A 19,329-nucleotide genomic window follows, 5' to 3' on the forward strand; every position below is an offset into this window, starting at 1 on the left:
AAGTAGGGATGAAGCTCGAGTGAAATAAGCTGGTCATACTTTTCATCATGATATTGTCGGCCATCTTGGATCTTGACCAAAAACGTCATCTCATTAGCATAATTTATGAATATTTAATTATGAATGTTCAACTAAGACGTGTTGGATATTACAGATATATGAAAAGAAGTTAAGTTTAGTAAGAAAATCTGAAAATCCCATTGTTTCAGCCAAAATTAGTGATTTTTTTAAAATTTGCCCTTCAGAAACCCGTTGCCACGGCAGCACGAAAAATTATGAACATACTCTATTTAATGACAATTGTTGCAAACAATATTCTAAAAAAAGTCACCAAGTGTAGTTGTTCTAGCACAAGCCGTTTGGGAGCTATACGACATCAAAGTTGGCGTAGGCACTTTTAGCCACACCCCCCCCCAGTCTGTTACATTTTTTTTTCTTAAATTTAGCACAAGCATGCATAGAAATCAAACAATAGAATAACCTAGTTGCATCATTATTTGACGCAAGGGCCACAAAAATCGACACGTTCAAACGTTTACTTTTTTATATAAAACACTGAAAAAAACAATAACATTTGACTCACCTTCCGAGCAGACAACACCAGCGTCATCACCGTGATAACAGTCATGTATACCCCATTCTTTGTGGCTGCACTGTTCGATGTTTGTCTCAGAACCCTCGCAGGCCAAGTTGTCCAGCCAGATCGGACCTGACCCCGCCCCGAACGCTGCTTGATTTCGGACCTCAGTAGCGCTTGGGTATCCAATCAGACGGCAGATCACGTTCGCGTCGTTCATGTCAAAATCGTCGTCACAGACGGTCCCCCACTGTCCGTCATGGTACACTTCAACCCTGCCCTCGCTTGACAAACTTCCACCCGCGAGTCGGATGCCTGAATTAAACAGACATTGAATGTAAACTTCAAATTTTTGTTTAAAAGATATATGCCTGTCAGGAACCCGTTGCCATGTCAGCACTGAAAATTATGAACCTTTGTGAACATTATGAAATTGTTTCTCTAAATTTTAGGAAAAGTCACCAACTTAATTAGCTCTAGCTAATAAACCGTTTAGGAACTACATGACTTATAAAGTTGACTTGAGGTAAGTTTTTCAAAATGAGCATAAACAACGACCCACATAGAGAAATTCATCCTTATTATAACGTTCAAACGTGTCCCACTTTGTATAATTATACATCACAGGAAGACAAAACTCTTGACTCACCGTCCGTGCAAACCACACCAGCGTCCTCATTGTGTCTACAGTAATGTTTGCCCCATCCATTGTGGAAGCACTGTTCGATGTGTGTCTCGGAACCCTCGCAGTCCAATTCACCCAGCCAGATCGGGCCTGACCCCTCCCCGAAGGCCGCTTGAGATAAGGCATCCACAGCTCTGCCGTACCCCAGCTGACGGCAGATCACGTTGGCGTCCTTCAGGTTAAAACCGTCGTCACAGACAGTCCCCCACTGTCCGTCATGGTACACTTCAACCCTGCCCTTGTTGGAGAGACTTCCACCTACGAGTCGGATGTCTGAATTAAGACGACATTGAATGGAAATGATGCATTTAAGAGATACTGTCCATTGGTAAGTACAAATTATATCATAAAGTTCCAGGCTCTGATAAAACTAGGTTCGTATTTTGTTGCTAACATAGTACCATGACAGGAAATAGGTTAACCCTATTTAGACCGGTGAGGGGGCTTTTGTGGCCTGTGCCAAATTTCATGTCTCATAACGGCTTATGCTACGTATACAGCCACCAAATTTAGTGACTTTTACTAAAATATAACTGACAACTATTTCGCAAAGTTTCAGAAATATTCTTTTTTTCGTGTTGCCATGGCAACCGTTTATTGACAGGCATTTTTGACGAAAATCACTCATTTCTGTTCTAACCAATGTATTTTTCTCATTTATTTGCTATATTGCTGCTATGTTTAACATAAATAAAGCCTTATGTTATCAAGAACATCTTTTATAATTAAATATGCAATATGCTAATTTAATTATATCATCGGCCAAAATTCAACATGGTGGACCAAATGACCAGATCAAGAATATCTAGCTTATTATCCCTAGAATTTGCAAATACCTGGCCTTTGTTTATCAAAAAACGTTTATATGAAAGTTTTTAGTCTATTTCAATTGTCTTTTGCGATTATTTGTCGCAAAAATGTATTTTTGAAAATTCAAGATGGTCGAGCCCAACTGGTGACTTAAATATGCATGACATTATTTTATGACGTTATTTCGACGTCATTAATGTTGCTATTGGCAACACAAGTCGTCTCCAATTGGTGTTACTTTTTGTGGCATACCTTGAATTTTCTGGGAATACCCCTTTTTCGTGGCTCCAGGCAAAGTAATTAAAATGATGACGTCACAAATACGTCAAATTACGTCAAAATTGCGTCAAAATGAATATGGTTAAATATTATAATATCTATATCATTTTCCACAAATTTTGAGGTCATATCACATCAAGTTGTTTATGAAGAATTCTAAGTCCACTGACCTGCGCCTGGTCCGCCCTGCTCCACACCACCCAGGTTGGCATCTGTTAAACGTTTAACATGTCAATACTATTCCTAATACTTCTACTGAGGCAACTAGACCAAATACTACATAAAAGTTAGTTTTGTGTATCAGTTTTGTTTGTGGAGTACGATCTGAAACCTCCTTAGCAACAGCCTTAGTAACGACTTTAGCAACGATATTGTCACTACAAGCTGACAGATCTGTCATCCTTCACACGTTCATATCTCCAGATTTAATTGACGGATTTCGATCATTTAAAGTTTCATATGCAGCGCATGAAACGGAAGGTAAGTCTAGATAATTAGACATAGCGCAATAGGTAGTGTGAAAAAATTCACGATATTGGAATATAACGAACTAATTTTGACGAGAAAATCACACAAAAAATCCGATTTTAGGTTGCCATAATTTTGTATTGAACCTTGTAATAAATTGCTATTTTCCGATCCTATAAGCAGGTTCTACTAGTCTGTACATTTTCATTGAAAAATATTGATGTTTGATATTTTGCCCCTCACCTTGTTTAAGATCATAAAAGTCACAAATAAGGGTTTGTAGGCTGATAGCCGCTATAAAGCTAACATGCCAGAATGGCTATCACATCAAAATATATATACCACAGACATTCTACAATTAAAAAAGAGCAAAAAGAATTTGCCACCCCGTAGGATATCGAAATATGAAATTTTGGGTCCTGGCTGATGGACTAACAGTCCCCTAGTGTCTTAAAGCAAATAAGATAACAAAAAGTAGAAAAAGATCTAGATCGACTGAGAAATTCTAAGTCCACTTACCTTCGCCTGGTCCACCCGGCTCTACGCCACCCAGGCCGGCATCTGTTAAACGTTTAACATGTCAACACTATTCCTTATACTTCTACTGAGGCAATCAGAGCAAAATGCTACAGAAAAGTTAGTTCCGTGTATTATTTTTGTTGTGGAGTACGATCTGAAACATACTTAGCAACAGCCTTAGTAACGTCCCTAGCAACGATATTGTCACTACAAGCTGGCAGATGTGTCATTCTTCACACATTCATATCTCCAGATTGCATTGACGGATTTCGATCATTTAAAGCTTGAATATGCCACCCCGATATGTGACATTTGGAGCCTTGTCCAATAGACTAACAGTGTACGAGTGTGTCTTAAAATAAGAGGGAATAAATTTAAATCTAGATCAACTTGAGTCCACTTATAATTACCTGCGCCTGGTCCGCTCGGCTCCACGCCACCCAGGCCGGCATCTGTTAAACATTAACCATGTTCTACTAAGGCAACAAGACCAAAAAATAACTACAAAAATTTAGTTCTGTGTATCAGTTGTGGAGTACGGTCTGAAACCTCCTTATCAACATCCTTAGTAACGGCGTTAGCAACGATATTGTCACTAAAAGCTGACAGATGTGTCATCATTTACACATTAATATCTCCAGATGACGGATTTTGATCATTTAAAGTTTGATATTTAGCGCATGATACGCACTGTAAGTCTAGACCATTTGACAAGGACCTAGAGGTAATGTGAATAAATGCACGATATTGGAAAATAGCGAATACATTTTGACAAGAAAATCACCAAAAATCCGACTGAAGGTGGCCATAATTTTGTATTTAATATTGATATCGAAAATCAATTGATATCTTCATGATCCTCTTAGCAGGTTCTACTAGCCAGTAAAATTTTATTTGCAAATATTGATGTTTGATTTTTTCCCCTCCAGCTTCCCCTTGTTTAAGTCCCGGATCATTTAGAGGGTGATAGGTTTGAGGGATGATAGCCGGTATAGAGCTAACATATACAGTCAAACCTGTCTATAGCGGCCTCTCAAGGGACTGGGGAGATGTGGCCACTATAGAGAAAATGTTGAGCAATTGACCACGAGGAATAAGTTATACATGATTTCAGTACCCACTAATCTTTCTCATCAAGTAAAATTGTCTAGATCGTCTCAAAATCCGACTGACCCTGCCAAAGTAAAATCTACCAAAAATAATTGATATTTCCATGCGCAGTGTTGGTAAGTTCACCTAAAAAGACTTTCACTCTAACGTTAAAGGCACGCGTACCTTCCGTTACCGCCCAAATGACCCTGTCGGGAACTCCAAATCCTCGCAAACTACGATTTCAAACTTGGCGCAGGGTGACATACGGCCGCTGTATTGTCGCGATAGGCAGTGTTTCTGTATCTACAGGGCCAGAAATAGTGTGGCCGTGGCCGCGTTGTACAGTTGGCCGCTATTTTTTAATACTTAGGTCAAAGGGAAAAATCCAAGGGACCAACATGTCGACAAAAAGTGCCGCAATGGCCAAGTGGTCGCTATGCAAAGGTGACCGCATATAAAGGTTTGACTGCACAAAATTGGCTATCACACTAAAATATGTACCATAGACCTTCTAATATTCAAAACCAAAAAGAAAAAAATTGTTACCCAGAAGGATACCGATAGGTGAAATTTGGGCCCTGGCCGATGGACTAACAGTGTCCTAGTGTGTCTTAAAGCAAATAAGCAAAAAAATAGAGCCATCTAGATCGACTGAAGAATTTTAACTCCACTTACCTTCGTCTGGTCCACCCGGCTGCACTCCACCCAGGCCGGCCAGAAGCCCGAAAAATCCCGATAGAAAGTTATCCAATTCGGCCATTCCCTCCTCCAAGTTACCCCCGTGAGCAGCCGGAGCTGCGGGCGGCGCATCTGGCTCTGCCTCTGGCTCCTGTCCCCGGGCCGTCAACATCATCGCAAGTACCACCACGGTGGCTACTTGGCAGGCTGTCACCTTCATCGTTCTTCAAAAAAAATTCACCGAGGGGAACAAAAATCATCGATATATAGCAAATTCAATATATTAATTTACCAGAAAATAGTTCCAGAACTTCAACGTAAGAGAAGTTAAAAGTTGACACGTTCGTGCGTACCCTCTACTTGTCACTTAGTCTCTGAGATGCCGTCCGTTTCCTTTTTGCCCTACTGACGGCGTGGAATTGTAATTATTCTACACGGTAAAACAGTCGGAAAATTGACCTCACTAGTTTTGTAAAAATGTCGCCACACCCAGTATTCAATGCAAATGCAGATGATTAAGTCCAAAATATAGGACATGTAAAAATTTGTCCACTTCCAATTGTAAATCGTCTATATCTATTTGGTTTGTCATATTTGTTAAATTTTTATTGACATTTGACAAAACTGTGATGTTATATTTTTAAAAAAGACAAAATAAAGATTTTCTTTGTGTATCCAGATGCTAGTAAAGGATAGTATATCCTGAAAAAAAAGCCGGTTTCCGAGAAGGCTTGAGTTGTGCACGATTACCCCCGTAAAGGAAATGACCTTTTGACCAAACGGGTATTTAAAGTGGCTTACTTCAAACAAGCCCATAGCAATTTACCGCTCTTAGCATAAATAGCATAAATCCGGCTATTATAATTTTAAAAACTAATCTTCTGTCCTATCCATGTGGGCACAACGAATCGTGGTCAGTTTCTAAAACACCGGTTGCTTTGGGCGTTAAGCAGTCAGATTATTCTCCAAACAGAGGTTTGGGTGGACATGAAGAAACCGGACCAATATAACCAATCACATTGAAATGTGACGAAGAAACTTTGATTATGCCCGGATGGGACTTCCTTCTTAAAATAATTGTTAGAACATAACAATTTTTAAAGTGTTGACCAACTAAAACATAATTGACAAATCCTGAATAGCTCTCTCCTTTTCAGCTAGATGACCTAATCACTCTGGACACGTGACTTTATACGCGGGAATTTTTTAAACCTATACCTAACAAGATAAGAATTAAAATCTTGCTGTCATTTCAAATTTCTGGCCATGTCACTAAGACGGGGCACACTGGATAAGCATAGTTAAAAACAGAAATTTAAAAAAAAAAATAATGATAAAAAAGTAAAACGCGACAATTCCAAATGACGAACTTGTACTCAAGAAACCATTTGCGATGAAATCTTTATTTGACAATACTAATATTGAAGAACATTTCATAATGCATACTTCTTGTTTTACACTAACAGTACTAACTTTCACTAACTTTTATTAACTTACACTAACTTTCTTTTGTTAAACGGCTTACTTTTCTATAATCATATCATAAAAATGACAAACTGCATATTATGGACTTGTACTCAACTTGTACTTGACAATACTAATATTAAACAACATTTCATAATGCATACTGCAAACTTATTCATCCTTACTACCATAATGAAAACAACGAACCAAAGTATAATTTTACATTTACTACAAGTCTTTAATTTTTCTTGTATAATCGTGACATGCATAAGAAATTACTCAATCGCTATGATCTAGAAAGAAATTGATTATATATGATTTTATCATCATTACCTTCGTACTATTGTGCATAATTATCATTTGCACATGGGAATTGATGTTATGAGTAGAATTATACAGAACTTCTGAACATCATTAATAAAAGACTCTTTTTGCACAACCTTTGTCAGCTTCATGCGTCGGTGACTGTCAACTTCCTCAGAGCAAGTCTGCCAAATTTCCATTGCACTGCTGCTATCAATGTGCACGGTTTGTATGAAAATACTTTACGTTTGGGACTGCATCTGCAAACAGCGACATCTATAGCTGCAGTACAACGTGAACCAGTCAAAACAGCCATGAAGAAGGCCACAGACCGTCACCGAAACGTCAATAGAAATAAATGCAACGGTTTTTGACAATTTCTCTTTAATCAATTACGCACAAACTTTATGAAACTATTTACGGACATTAGACATCGTGAAATAAAGTCAATTTACGGTCTCATTCATGTTTTTTTTCTTCCCATAGACACGTATGCATTAAATCGTGTTTTACATGGGCGCGTTCATAACTAAGCTACTTGAAATGTCACCATATATTCATTCTATGTTGAGCACATTTACGCTATATCATGGGAAAAATTACCAATGACAAGTAAGCATAGTACGGTCGTTGTTTATAGCAATTACAAACTACAATTACTCAATTCCCACACTAATTTTTGCTGTTAATATACAACTGCACTACTCAGGACTGTGTACCACCGACCTAGCGCACGGCTGCCAGTTAACCTGCTAATTTCTTCAGTTGCTGACAAACTTTCACCATTCCAACTGTTGAGATCAGGTCGGCTAGCTAAAAGGGAATTTATCACCTCTAAAAACGCGCTTCCATGCAGCCGTTAGTTTTGTTGGTCCCGTATTCTTCTACAGTGTCCACGTATAGCGTAGTAATGCATGAATGAGACCTTACATGCAATTATACAGGGTCTTCAACACGTATGGATGATGAAACGGGTGTATTTTGGTTTCTTCTCAGCTCACGCTCCTAGTTAGTGTTGATCTGTGTGTGGAAAAAACGTTTCAGTTTTAACAAAAGATTACATAAAGTCGGGTTTACTTGTTAATGTACAAATTGCTAAATTAGTACCTTGGAATGCTCATTGCAAGATTCACTTTGCAGAGCCGACTGTGATGGAAAGAAAACAAGTTTATATGCATCTTTCCATATGACAACAATTCTAAGTTCTATGAGCTCCTTTTTCATAAAGGTAATAAACATCGATCCTTACATAGAAATCGAACTGGTTTGGCGTCCTTCTATCTAATGTGACGCACGGGCCGCAGAATTTTTCACGTTCAAACGTTTGTCATTTTATACATAACGTAAAATATCCTCTTCCACATACATATAGCAGATAGCACATACAACAACCCATGCATAGAAATCACTCCGTATAGTATAACCTAGTACCATCGGGATTTGACACAAGGGCCACAAAAATTGACACGTTCAAACGTTAACCAATTCATATATCACTGAAAGAAATAAATCCTTCACTCACTTTCCGAGCAGACCACACCAACGTCCTCATGGTGTCCACAGTTATGTTCGCCCCATTCGTTGTGGCTGCACTGATCGATGTTTGTCTCAGAACCCTCGCAGTCCAAGTTGTCCAGCCAGATTGGGCCTGACCCCACCCCGAAGGCTGCTTCAGGTCGGGCCTCCACAGCACTTGCGTATCCCAGCTGACGGCAGACCACGTTGGCGTCGTTAATGTTAAAACCGTCGTCACAGACAGTCCCCCACTGTCCGTCATGGTACACTTCAACCCTGCCCTCGCTGGACGAACTTCCACCCACGAGTTGGAGAATGTCTGTCATGAACCCGTTGCCATGGCAACACGGAAAATTATGAACCCTTGTGAGCGTGATGGATTTGTGAAATTTTAGGGAAAAGTCAACAATTTTGGTGGCTTTAGCTTTAACCGTTTGGGGACTACATAACTTAATTTTGTTTAACCCTCTCCGGACTGAAGGGTGGGGGTGGCTAAAAGTGCCTGCGCTAACTTTGACCTCGTATAGCTCCCAAATGGCTTGTTCTAGAACAACAAAACTTGGTGACTTTTCCTAAAATATTGTTTGAGTTAATTTGCAAAAAAACAGAGTAAGTTGATAAATTTCCTTGTTGCCGTGGCAACGGGTTTCTGAAAGGCATATTTTTAAAAAATCACTAATTTTGGTTTAAACAATGGAATTTAATGATTTTCTTGCTAAACTATACTTCTTCTTATATATCTTTAATATTTGACATATTCTAGTGTGACATTTATAATTGAATATTCATAAATCACGGTAATGTTTTGACGTATTTGGTCAAAATCCCAGATGGCCGACAATATCATGCTGAAAAGTATAACCAGCTTATTTTCACCGGATTTCGTTACTACTTGGTATTTTCTTACAGAAAACATTCGTATGAACGTTTTCAGTCCATTTTCCTGGAATCTTAGCGATATGTTGAAAAAGATATATCTAAAGACATTTAAGCTTGATAATCCAAGATTCAGTTTTGAGGTTGTTGCGTCCTCTTGTGACAACAGAAGTCCTATAGATCGTTTTCACAATGACGTCACTATCGCGTTCGACCCGAACGGCGGCCATGTTGGATGATATGTTGTGACATTCGATCTGCCGCTTCAGCTGTGCGCTCGCTCCGGGTGGAAGGTATATCATTTCTCTTGTATTTACACGCTAACAAGTACAATGCCAGTCTTATGTGCTGTATATGGCTGTGGTAACAATTCCCAACGAGACAAGGAATACAGCTTTTTCAGAATTCCCAAAATAATTGAAAACCAAGGGGAGAAAACGAGAGTGCTGTCGGAGGAAAGGCGGACTCAATGGCTTGCGAACATTAACAGAGCGGACCTAAACGAGCAAAAGTGCTCATACTCACGAGTATGTAGCAAACATTTCGTCTCAAGTAAGTCGTAGGAGAGAACTTCAGTGTAAGAGTTCTGCTGAAAAAGTTTCCGCCTTGTTGTGCGGTTCATTCATCTTTGTTACGCTTACGGGCTTGTTCGCCCGGCTCGGCGGTACCGGTGTTGTTTATGCCCGCCTGCCATCTTGCCCGTTCTCCGAGCCTTTTCCGTGCCCACAAATTATAATTTGCACACACATAAGTTCCTGTTGCTCTCGTTTTTTATGTATTCACCCAGACAACGTTAGATACAAATTCGTACCGTGCTTGGATAAACCAAACAAAGTTGTTTTTACTAAGTTTTAGTTTTTCAATAAAGAAATAGCCGTTGGAATCATACGCACCCATAGCTCAGTCGGTAGAGCCGTTGTTAGAAAGACCAGAGATACTTGGGTGGTGGGTTCGAACCCGTCTCTGTCAATTTTTTTTTTTTTATGAATTACCAATTCATATTGTTTCGATTTGAAACCATTCTTAGTCAGAAATAAGTCTACATTTTGTACCATTTTTTTTACAGAATAACGCTAGGGTTAAGTCATTTTGCTATTATATGTGTTAGGGTTCACAGGATAATTAGGTGTTAATTGTTATTCACAAGATTATTTTGGGAAAATAACCTGTCAATAATGCAAAGAAAAATTATTATTGACAGAAAAATCTTATCAAATAGTGAAAAATGTCTTATTTCATTTCACTCCTACAGGGAAACCTGCTGACCTGTATGCATGTACTGACCCAGATTGGGTGCCTACACAACATCTTGGGCACAACAAAGTCAGGGCCTTGGACATCAGCATTGGACTGGCCCGCAATGATAGGTTGTCAGCAAGAAACAGCATAAAGCGAAGAAAAATTGAGGAAGAAGATCATTCAAGTATGTCCGTGACATTTGAACTTCATATGTTTTTTTAGTAGTAGTCCACTGTGTTCTGTTCTGTTTTTTTTTAGTTATCATTTAATGCAAGTTGGAGCTGTAATCCTTTTATAACACCCAACATGTAAACATAACATGTGATGTGACGTATGGGTTTGTTTCATTCTCAGCAAACGTCATTGATCCACCTTGCCCACCTGTGTCACCGGATGAACCAACTAAGTGTGATGTAGGATGCCAGACCGACATGACGGGGGAGGAGATTGACAGGATGAAGTTTACCGTCAACTATCTTTCTGAACAACAAGACCAACTCAAGACACAGCTCCTAGCACATCAGTTACATGAGGGTAGTTTTAGTAATGGGGGGGATGATAAAGTTAGATTTTTCACTGGTTTGCCAAATTTTCTCATATTGATGAATGTATTCCAGCTTGTTGTGTCTCATGTTAAGTGTACGTCTCGCAATGTAATCTCTCCTTTTCAGCAGTTCATTTTAGTTTTGATGAGGCTCAGACTTGCTCTTTCTCTTCAAGATCTGTCTTACCGTTTTGGTATTTCTTTGTCCACAACATGTAGAATTTTTGACAAATGGATTTCTGTTATGAATAACCGTCTCAGTTTTCTTATTCTTTGGCCACAACGTGATGTACTTAGGAAAACCATGCCCACAGTTTTTAAACAAAGTTTTGGTAACAAAGTATCTGTTATAATTGATTGTTTTGAAGTTTTCATTGAACGCCCTTCCAGTCTGATAGCACGTGCAATGACCTGGTCCACTTACAAACACCACAATACTGTAAAATTTCTAATTGGCATTTCACCACAAGGTTGTATATCTTTTATATCTAAGGCCTGGGGGGGGAGGGTTAGCGATAAGTATTTAACTGAAAACTGTGGGATTTTAAGAAAGTTAGAACCAGGGGATATTGTTTTAGCAGATAGGGGGTTTACTATAGCAGATAGTGTAGCTTTTCAAGGGGCAAAACTGCATATACCAGCATTTACCAAAGGCAAAAAACAACTGTCAGCATCAGAAGTAGAAACTACCCGTAAGATAGCTAATGTAAGAATACATGTAGAGCGTGTTATTGGTCTAGTTAGAAGGAAATATTCAGTTTTGCAGAGTACGTTACCCATCCCCTTAGTAAAATCTAAACCTGGTGATGCTCTGGCACCCATAGATAAGATTACCAGAGTGTGCTGTGCACTCACAAACTTGTCAGATTCTGTTGTACCTTCCTAATAGACATATATGTGCACAGTTCTATAATGATATAACTATATTGTTAAATACCATGTATTGTATTAACATTGCTTTGCATCACAATGCTTACTTAGTAGTAAAGATATAAAAAAAGGCCAGGTTATGAATATGTATCATTGTATGTATCAATATTGCCAAACATTGTTTTAACAATTCTCACTTAACATATGTAACATATGCAATGTTATGTATTGTATCAACATAGCTTAAACTCTACAATATTTATATAAAAATATAGTAGTGAAGATATAAAAACAGGCCAGGTTATGAATACATATGTATCAATATTGCCAAACATTGCTTTAACAATTCTCACTTAACATATGTAATATATACAAACAATGTTATGTATTGTATCAATATAGCTCATGCTCTACAATACTTATATTATAGTAGTGAAGATATACAAACAGGCCAGGTTATGAATACATATGTATCAATATTGCCAAACATTGCTACAACAATTCTCACAACATAGGTAACATATACAACAATGTTATGTATTGTATCAATGTAGCTTATGCTCTACGATACTTACATGGAGTAGTGAAGATATACAAACAGGCCTTGGTGTGAAATATATTTACACTATTGTATATCATATTATATACTGTATTGCATCAATATTGCTGGGCATTATAATACATTATAGTATTAAGAGTATAGAAATAGGCCTGTTTTTTTTAATATATGTACACTGTTTTATATATTGTATCAATATTGCTATGCACTTCAATACTTGCATTATAATAGCAAATATATACAAACAGGTCTGGTTCTGACATATATGTACACAGTCTTATATTATATATTGTATCAATATTGCTAGGCAATTTCTTACTTAGAAGTGAAGATACAGAAATAGGTCTGGTTCTGAAATATGTGTACACTTTTATATATGCACAGATGGTCTCCTGAGACCAGACTAACAAAGACCATTATATATCACTATATGTTGATGTTGTTTATCTTTCTTGGTGAACATTATGAACATTTAATGTTTCTTTTTCATCCTGATGATTCGGTTTTGGAGAACCACTTGCCAACAATTTCAGGGAGGATTGCCTTGTCAAAGAACTCCTTAGATTTCAACGTTGCACTATCCCAAAACTCTGCATTTGGTAGGATTCTTTCAATGAACACCCCCTTCTTTGTCCATGCCACAAAATCACAATACTCTACATCACATATGAACATCTGTGCCTGTACTTGGTAGTAGTAAGCATGTGAGCGGTCAAGGTGAACTATGTCATTGGTTTTCTTCAAGCAGAAGTTTCTGGTATTTGCTAAATCAGTTGGCAAGAGATCTTTGGCAGTAAATGGACACTTCATTTCACATACCCCTTTCCCACAACACTTACATTCAACCAAACCATCAGGTGTTGCTCCTAGATAAGGCCAGTCATTGTTGATATGTAGGCCACTTTCGTAAGTTTGGAAACCTTCATGGTTGTCAATCATTCTCTCTTCATATACTTTCAGTGCTGTACTTTCATGCAACTGCCCCCAATTTGTAAACGGGCTGACAAAACGTTGTGTCTGCGGATAACATACACCCATAACCACAGATTTAGATGGCTTATCTGGGTTACTGTGGCAAGCAGCCTTTAGATTGGACGCTGTAATGCGACCAGCTCTTTGTCTGTACCAGACATTTGATTTCGCCTGGTCTCGTGTGCTCTCTTCAATTGCGTGGATTTGGCCTGGTGTCAGAGAGAGATTTTCATTTACTTCGGAACACTTCTCTAATAGCTCATCAAAACTTAGTTCAGCATATCTTGGGTTATAATGTTCAGGGATTGGTTTAGGAAGTGCAATGTCCTTTGGAATATACTTTTCATTGAAGGGAGCGACAAGGGAAAGGATGCCTGGACGACAACCTGATTCGGAAAGCTTCTGGAAAAATGCCTTCTGTTCATCACAGCTTGTACCAGCTTCCGTGTTACCCTCTGGCACTGTGCGTGTGGCCGATGGGGTTACGTTGTTTTCCATCAACAAAGCGTGTTTTTTCTTTGCCGACTGAAAGTCCATCCCGGATGCAGGCAGATATGGTATGTTTCGGACATATGTTGGCGCTGACCAATAAGACTCGACGTCGGTACAGGATGTTGAATTCCTTAGCCTTGCCCCAACTTCCGCGGCAAAAAGTATTGCACCGATATGCGAGCAGGCTTCACTCACACCCGCCATGCAATCACAGTGCGCGAGGAGAATGTTTCCATTTTCTTCTGCGAGAAACCACGGTTTCAATGGTGTTGCCGTGTTTCTTTGTGAATGCTTCACCTGTACAAAAAAGAAACGAAGAGATTGCCAAACGGTCGCCTGGAAAATGAAGAGATTGTATAATAGTGTAATCATATCAAACTGACTCAGGATATAGCATATCATGGACTTGGCCACCGCTTGAACCCGCGACACGTTCGCTACAATATTGTGAAATCAATACAGTATATGGAGGTGCTAGGTTTCAAAACAAACAAAGGGGATCCCCAGGGGGAATCCCCACGTGTACTTACCCGCGCTGCTACAAGGACCTTGTCAGGGCTGACTGTTTTCATCTGCAGGGTGTCCACCCAGCCCGACACAAAGAAGTTGTACGCCTCCATAGACTTGTACGCCTTCATTTGGTTGTTAGTGGCCCAAGAGGTTGTCAGGACAAGATAATTCACTATGTCCGGGTACTCCACCGACGGCACTAGAGCTAAATCGCTATCAAACGCCGATTTGTGCAAACTGTACGGGTCAAACCCAATGGCAGAGACCTTCTCCTCATACCTGACCTTGGCATGACCACTTAATGAGTGGCAATAAGAAGAAAATAGCACTCCTGTACTCGTGGCCGGTAAGTTTAGTTGTGCTGCCATGTTTAATACATGTTCCATTCATCCAGGTTATCATCCAACATGGCGCCCACGCGTATAGAACGGTATTCGAACGTTCTGTGAAAACGATCTATAACACCTAGATATTGATAAGAAACTTTTATGGTTAATGTTTGTGTGCAATATTTGGGTATTATGGGACTTCCCAGTTTTAGCCCCCAAAACACCTAATGACGTCATATTACGACACAATGATATACACATTTCAGGAATATAAAAAGTTGACTAGCATAACACCCCCTGCAAATTTGGCGATTGTACAAATCCATTTTGAAATAACGAAGGAGGGCCCAACGAGACCCCCTTCCCCAGGCCAGGGAATGCCAAAAAAGCCCACTCAGTCTGGATAGGGTTAACCTATTCAGACTGGGCTTTTTTGGCATTCCCTGGACTGGGAGGGGGGCTCATTCGCCCTCCCCCTTTGTATTTTCAAAACGGCTTACTGTACGATCACCAAATTTGCAGGGGGTGTTATGCTCGTCGATTTTTAAATTCCTACAATTTTTATGTTATTATGACGTAATATTACGTAATTATGACGTCATTAATTGATTTTTTGGGCCGAAACGGTGAATTCCCATAATACCTAAACATTGCACACAAAAAGTAATAATAATGTTTCCTATCAATATTTAAGTGTGTTAAGATTCTGTTGTCAAAAGCCGACGCAACGACGTCAAAATGACGTCATAAAATGCCGTCATCTGTAGTTTAGCCATCCAAAATCTTGGATTATAAACCTTAAATATCTTAAAATAATTTTTTCAACATATTACGCTAAAACCCAATGAAAATGGATTAGAAACTTTCATATGAATGTTTTCTGTAAGAAAATATCAAGTAATGATGAAACTCGAGTGAAAATAAGCTGGTCATACTTTTCATCATGATATTGTCGGTCATCTTGGATTTTGACCAATAACGTCATTTCATTAGCATAATTTATGAATATTTAATTATGAATGTTAAACTAAGACGTGTTAGATATTACAGATTTATGAAAAGAAGTTAAGTTTAGTAAGAAAATCTGAAAATCCCATTTTTTCAGCCAAAATTTTTAAAATTTGCCCTTCAGAAACCCGTTGCCATGGCAGCACGAAAAATTATGAACATACTCTATTTTTTGAAAATTGTTGCAAACAATATTCTAAAAAAAGTCACCAAGTGTGGTTTTTCTAGCACAAGCCGTTTGGGAGCTATACGACATCAAAGTTGGCTCAGGCACTTTTAGCCCCCCCCCCCGTCTGTTACATTTTTTTCTTAAATTTAGCACAAGCATGCATAGAAATCAAACAATAGTATAACCTAGTTGCATCAGTATTTGACGCAAGGGCCACAAAAATCGACATGTTCAAACGTTTACTATTCTATATAAAACACTAAAAAAAAAAAATTTCACTCACCTTCCGAGCAGACAACACCAGCGTCCTCACCGTGATAACAGTCATGTATTCTATATCCGTTGTTGCTGCAGTGTTCGATGTTTGTCTCGGAACCCTCGCAGGCCAAGTTGTCCAACCAGATCGGACCTGACCCCGCCCCGAACGCTGCTTCATTTCGGACCTCAGTAGCGCTTGGGTATCCCATCAGACGGCAGACCACGTTGGCGTCGTTCATGTCAAAATCGTCGTCACAGACGGTCCCCCACTGTCCGTCATGGTACACTTCAACCCTGCCTTCGCTGGACAAACTTCCACCCACGAGTCGGATGCCTGAATTAAACAGACATTGAATGTAAACTTCAAATTTTTGTTTAAAAGATATATGCCTGTCAGGAACCCGTTGCCATGTCAGCACTGAAAATTATGAACCTTTGTGAACATTATGAAATTGTTTCTCTAAATTTTAGGAAAAGTCACCAACTTAATTAGCTCTAGCTAATAAACCGTTTAGGGACTACATGACTTATAAAGTTGACTTGAGGTAAGTTTTTCAAAATGACCATAAACGACCCACATAGAGAAATTTATCCATATTATAACGTTCAAACGTGTCCCACTTTGTATAATTATACATCACACGAAGACAAAACTCTTGACTCACCGTCCGTGCAAACCACACCAGCGTCCTCATTGTGATTACAGTAATGTCTGCCCCATCCGCTGTGGCTGCACTGTTCGATGTGTGTCTCGGAACCCTCGCAGTCCAATTCGCTCAGCCAGATTGGTCCTGACCCCCACCCGAAGGCAGATTTAGATAAGGCATCCACAGCTCTGCCGTATCCCAGCTGACGGCAGACCACGTTGGCGTCGTTCATGTCAAAATCGTCGTCACAGACGGTCCCCCACTGTCCGTCATGGTACACTTCAACCTTGCCCTTGTTGGAAATACTTCCACCCACGAGTCGGATGTCTAAAATAAGACGACATTAAATGGTAACATCAAACTTTTGTGAAAAAAATGCCTGTTAAGAACCCGTTGCCATGACAGCACAGAAAATTATGAACCTTTATGAACATTATGAAATTGTTGCTTGTGAAACTGGTGAATTTTGGTGGCTCTAGTGTGCAAAGGTCAGGCGCATGACAACGTGAAAGTTGACGTAGGCCTCAACTCTATTCACCGGCTTAATTAATATGAAAAAAGAGATGAAGGCAATTTTAGTAGTCTAAAAGAAACAAGGGTAGAACAAGAAAGAGACTATGTTGATGCAAAGGAGTTGATTAGCACCTGTTGTTTGAATTACAAGAGCTCACTAAGTTTCACGTTAAATAAAACCAACACTAGTACACCGCAAGAATGATATTTATTTACAATGACCTTTGGTAAATGCGATCAGGAATGTCATTGAATGTTGATATTTTTGTGATTCTCTTATTACTACTAGCCTGTAAATTTTCATTTAAAAATATTGATGTTTAATTTTTTGCCCCACCCCCTTGTTAAGTCCTTAGATTCCCGGATCATTTGATGGTGATAGGTTTGAAGGCTGATAGCCGGTTTAAAGCTAGCATACCAGAATAGGGCTCCCTTGGAAATCAGTTACTAAGTTAACTGAAGGGACTACCCTAAAGATCAATAAATAAATAAATAAAAATCACATCAAAAGATATGCCACAGACCTTCTACTATTAAAAGAAAACAAGGAGAATTTGCCACCCCGGATGATACCGATATGTGAAACTTGGGGTCCTGGCCCATGGACTAACCAACCGTGTCTTAGCGTGCCTTAAAGCAAATAATATAAAAAAGTAATACAATCTAGGCCGACTGAGGAATTTTAAGCCAACATACCTGCGCTTGGTCCGCCCGGCTCCACGCCACCCAGGCCGGCATCTGTTAAACGTTAAACATATCAACACCATTCCTTACACTTCTACTGAAGCAGCCAAACCAAAATAGTACAGAAAAGTTAATTCTGTGTATCAGTTTTGCTGTGTCATCCATCCAATATACATTCATATCTCCAGATTTCATTGACAGATTTAGATAATTCAAAGTTTCATATGCAGTGCATGATACGCATGGTAATGCCCACATCAGGCATAGAAACTGTAAATAAATGCACGATATTGGAAAATAAATATTATATCTTTGACGAGAACATAAAAAATCCAATTTTAAGTTGCCATAATTGTGTATCAAATAGTGATATCAAAAATCAATTGATATTTTTGATCCTCTGAACAGGCTCTACTAGCCCGCAGATTTTCATTGTAAAGTATAAAAACATTGTCTTAGTGTGTCCTAAAGCAAATAATATAAAAAAGTAGAACAATCTAGATCGACTAAAAAATTAAAGTCCACTTACCAGCGCCTGGTCCACTCGGCTCCACGCCACCCAGGTCATCATCTGTTAAACGTTAAACATGTCAACACGATTCCTTATACTTCTACTGAGGCAACCACATCAAAATACTACAGAAAAGTTAGTTCTGTGTGTCAGTTTTGTTGTGGAGTACGATCTGAAACCTGCTTAGCAACAGCAGTTAGTAACGGCCTTAGCAACGATATTGTAACTACAAGCTGGCAGATGTGTCATCCTTCACACATTCAAATCTTCAGATTTAATTGACGGATTTCGATCAGTTAATGTTTGATATGCAGCGCATTATACGCACGTCTGAATAATCAGGAAATGCCTCATATAGGTAATGTGAATAATGCACGATATTGGAAAATAACATTTTTGACGAGAAAATCACAAAAAATCCTATTTTAGGGGAGGCAACCAGACCAAAATACTACAGAAAAGTTAGTTCTCTGTATCAGTTTTGCTGGGGAGTACGATATCGTTGACACACATTACTCAGCATCACAACGGCACAAATACACTTGCAGTATATACAGTATTTCCGGTCGGGCCACGAGTCATAAAAAAATTGATATGTCCTGTTTTAAACGAAAACGGAGTCTAGCAGGGGTCGCTTATGACAACGCAGGACTTATGGAGGAGTCCCATGTTTTTGTTGGTTTTAAGTTCGTGGTACCTAGAACCATACGCCATGGGAAAATGTGCGCGGTGGTTTTAAATTCACGGCCATCGAGAAA

At 39.1% G+C, this 19,329-nt stretch overlaps 3 protein-coding genes across 4 annotated transcripts in view; 1 reads left to right on the forward strand and 2 right to left on the reverse strand.

Annotated features, from left to right (window-relative positions):
- LOC118414824 (deleted in malignant brain tumors 1 protein-like) overlaps positions 1-19,329 on the reverse strand; it is a 36,095-nt gene that overhangs the window by 6,581 nt on the left and 10,185 nt on the right. Inside the window, exons 5-8 of the mRNA XM_035819086.1 lie at positions 18,590-18,631; positions 18,073-18,114; positions 16,882-17,190; positions 16,242-16,550 (exon numbers count right to left, since the gene is read on the reverse strand). Coding sequence (XP_035674979.1) covers positions 16,242-16,550; positions 16,882-17,190; positions 18,073-18,114; positions 18,590-18,631 — 702 coding nt within the window. The remainder of the gene's footprint in view (positions 1-16,241; positions 16,551-16,881; positions 17,191-18,072; positions 18,115-18,589; positions 18,632-19,329) is intronic.
- Positions 9,448-12,907, forward strand: LOC118414806. Of its 2 annotated transcripts, none has more exons than XM_035819061.1 (3): positions 9,448-9,559; positions 10,519-10,689; positions 10,860-12,907. In XM_035819061.1, the coding sequence occupies exons 1-3, from the start codon at positions 9,502-9,504 to the stop codon at positions 11,933-11,935; spliced, it is 1,305 nt and encodes a 434-aa protein (XP_035674954.1). In that variant the 5' UTR covers positions 9,448-9,501; the 3' UTR covers positions 11,936-12,907. The 2 variants fall into 2 exon arrangements, with proteins under 2 accessions (XP_035674954.1, XP_035674953.1); XM_035819060.1 differs by lacking the exon at positions 9,448-9,559 and adding an exon at positions 9,570-9,818.
- LOC118414800 lies at positions 12,930-14,910 on the reverse strand. The gene is made up of 2 exons (XM_035819053.1): positions 14,473-14,910; positions 12,930-14,239 (listed from the first exon to the last, which is right to left on the reverse strand). The coding sequence occupies exons 1-2, from the start codon at positions 14,836-14,838 to the stop codon at positions 12,965-12,967; spliced, it is 1,641 nt and encodes a 546-aa protein (XP_035674946.1). The 5' UTR covers positions 14,839-14,910; the 3' UTR covers positions 12,930-12,964.

This window comes from Branchiostoma floridae, chromosome 4, assembly GCF_000003815.2.
Source record: "Branchiostoma floridae strain S238N-H82 chromosome 4, Bfl_VNyyK, whole genome shotgun sequence".
Taxonomy (NCBI): Eukaryota; Metazoa; Chordata; class Leptocardii; order Amphioxiformes; family Branchiostomatidae; genus Branchiostoma; species Branchiostoma floridae.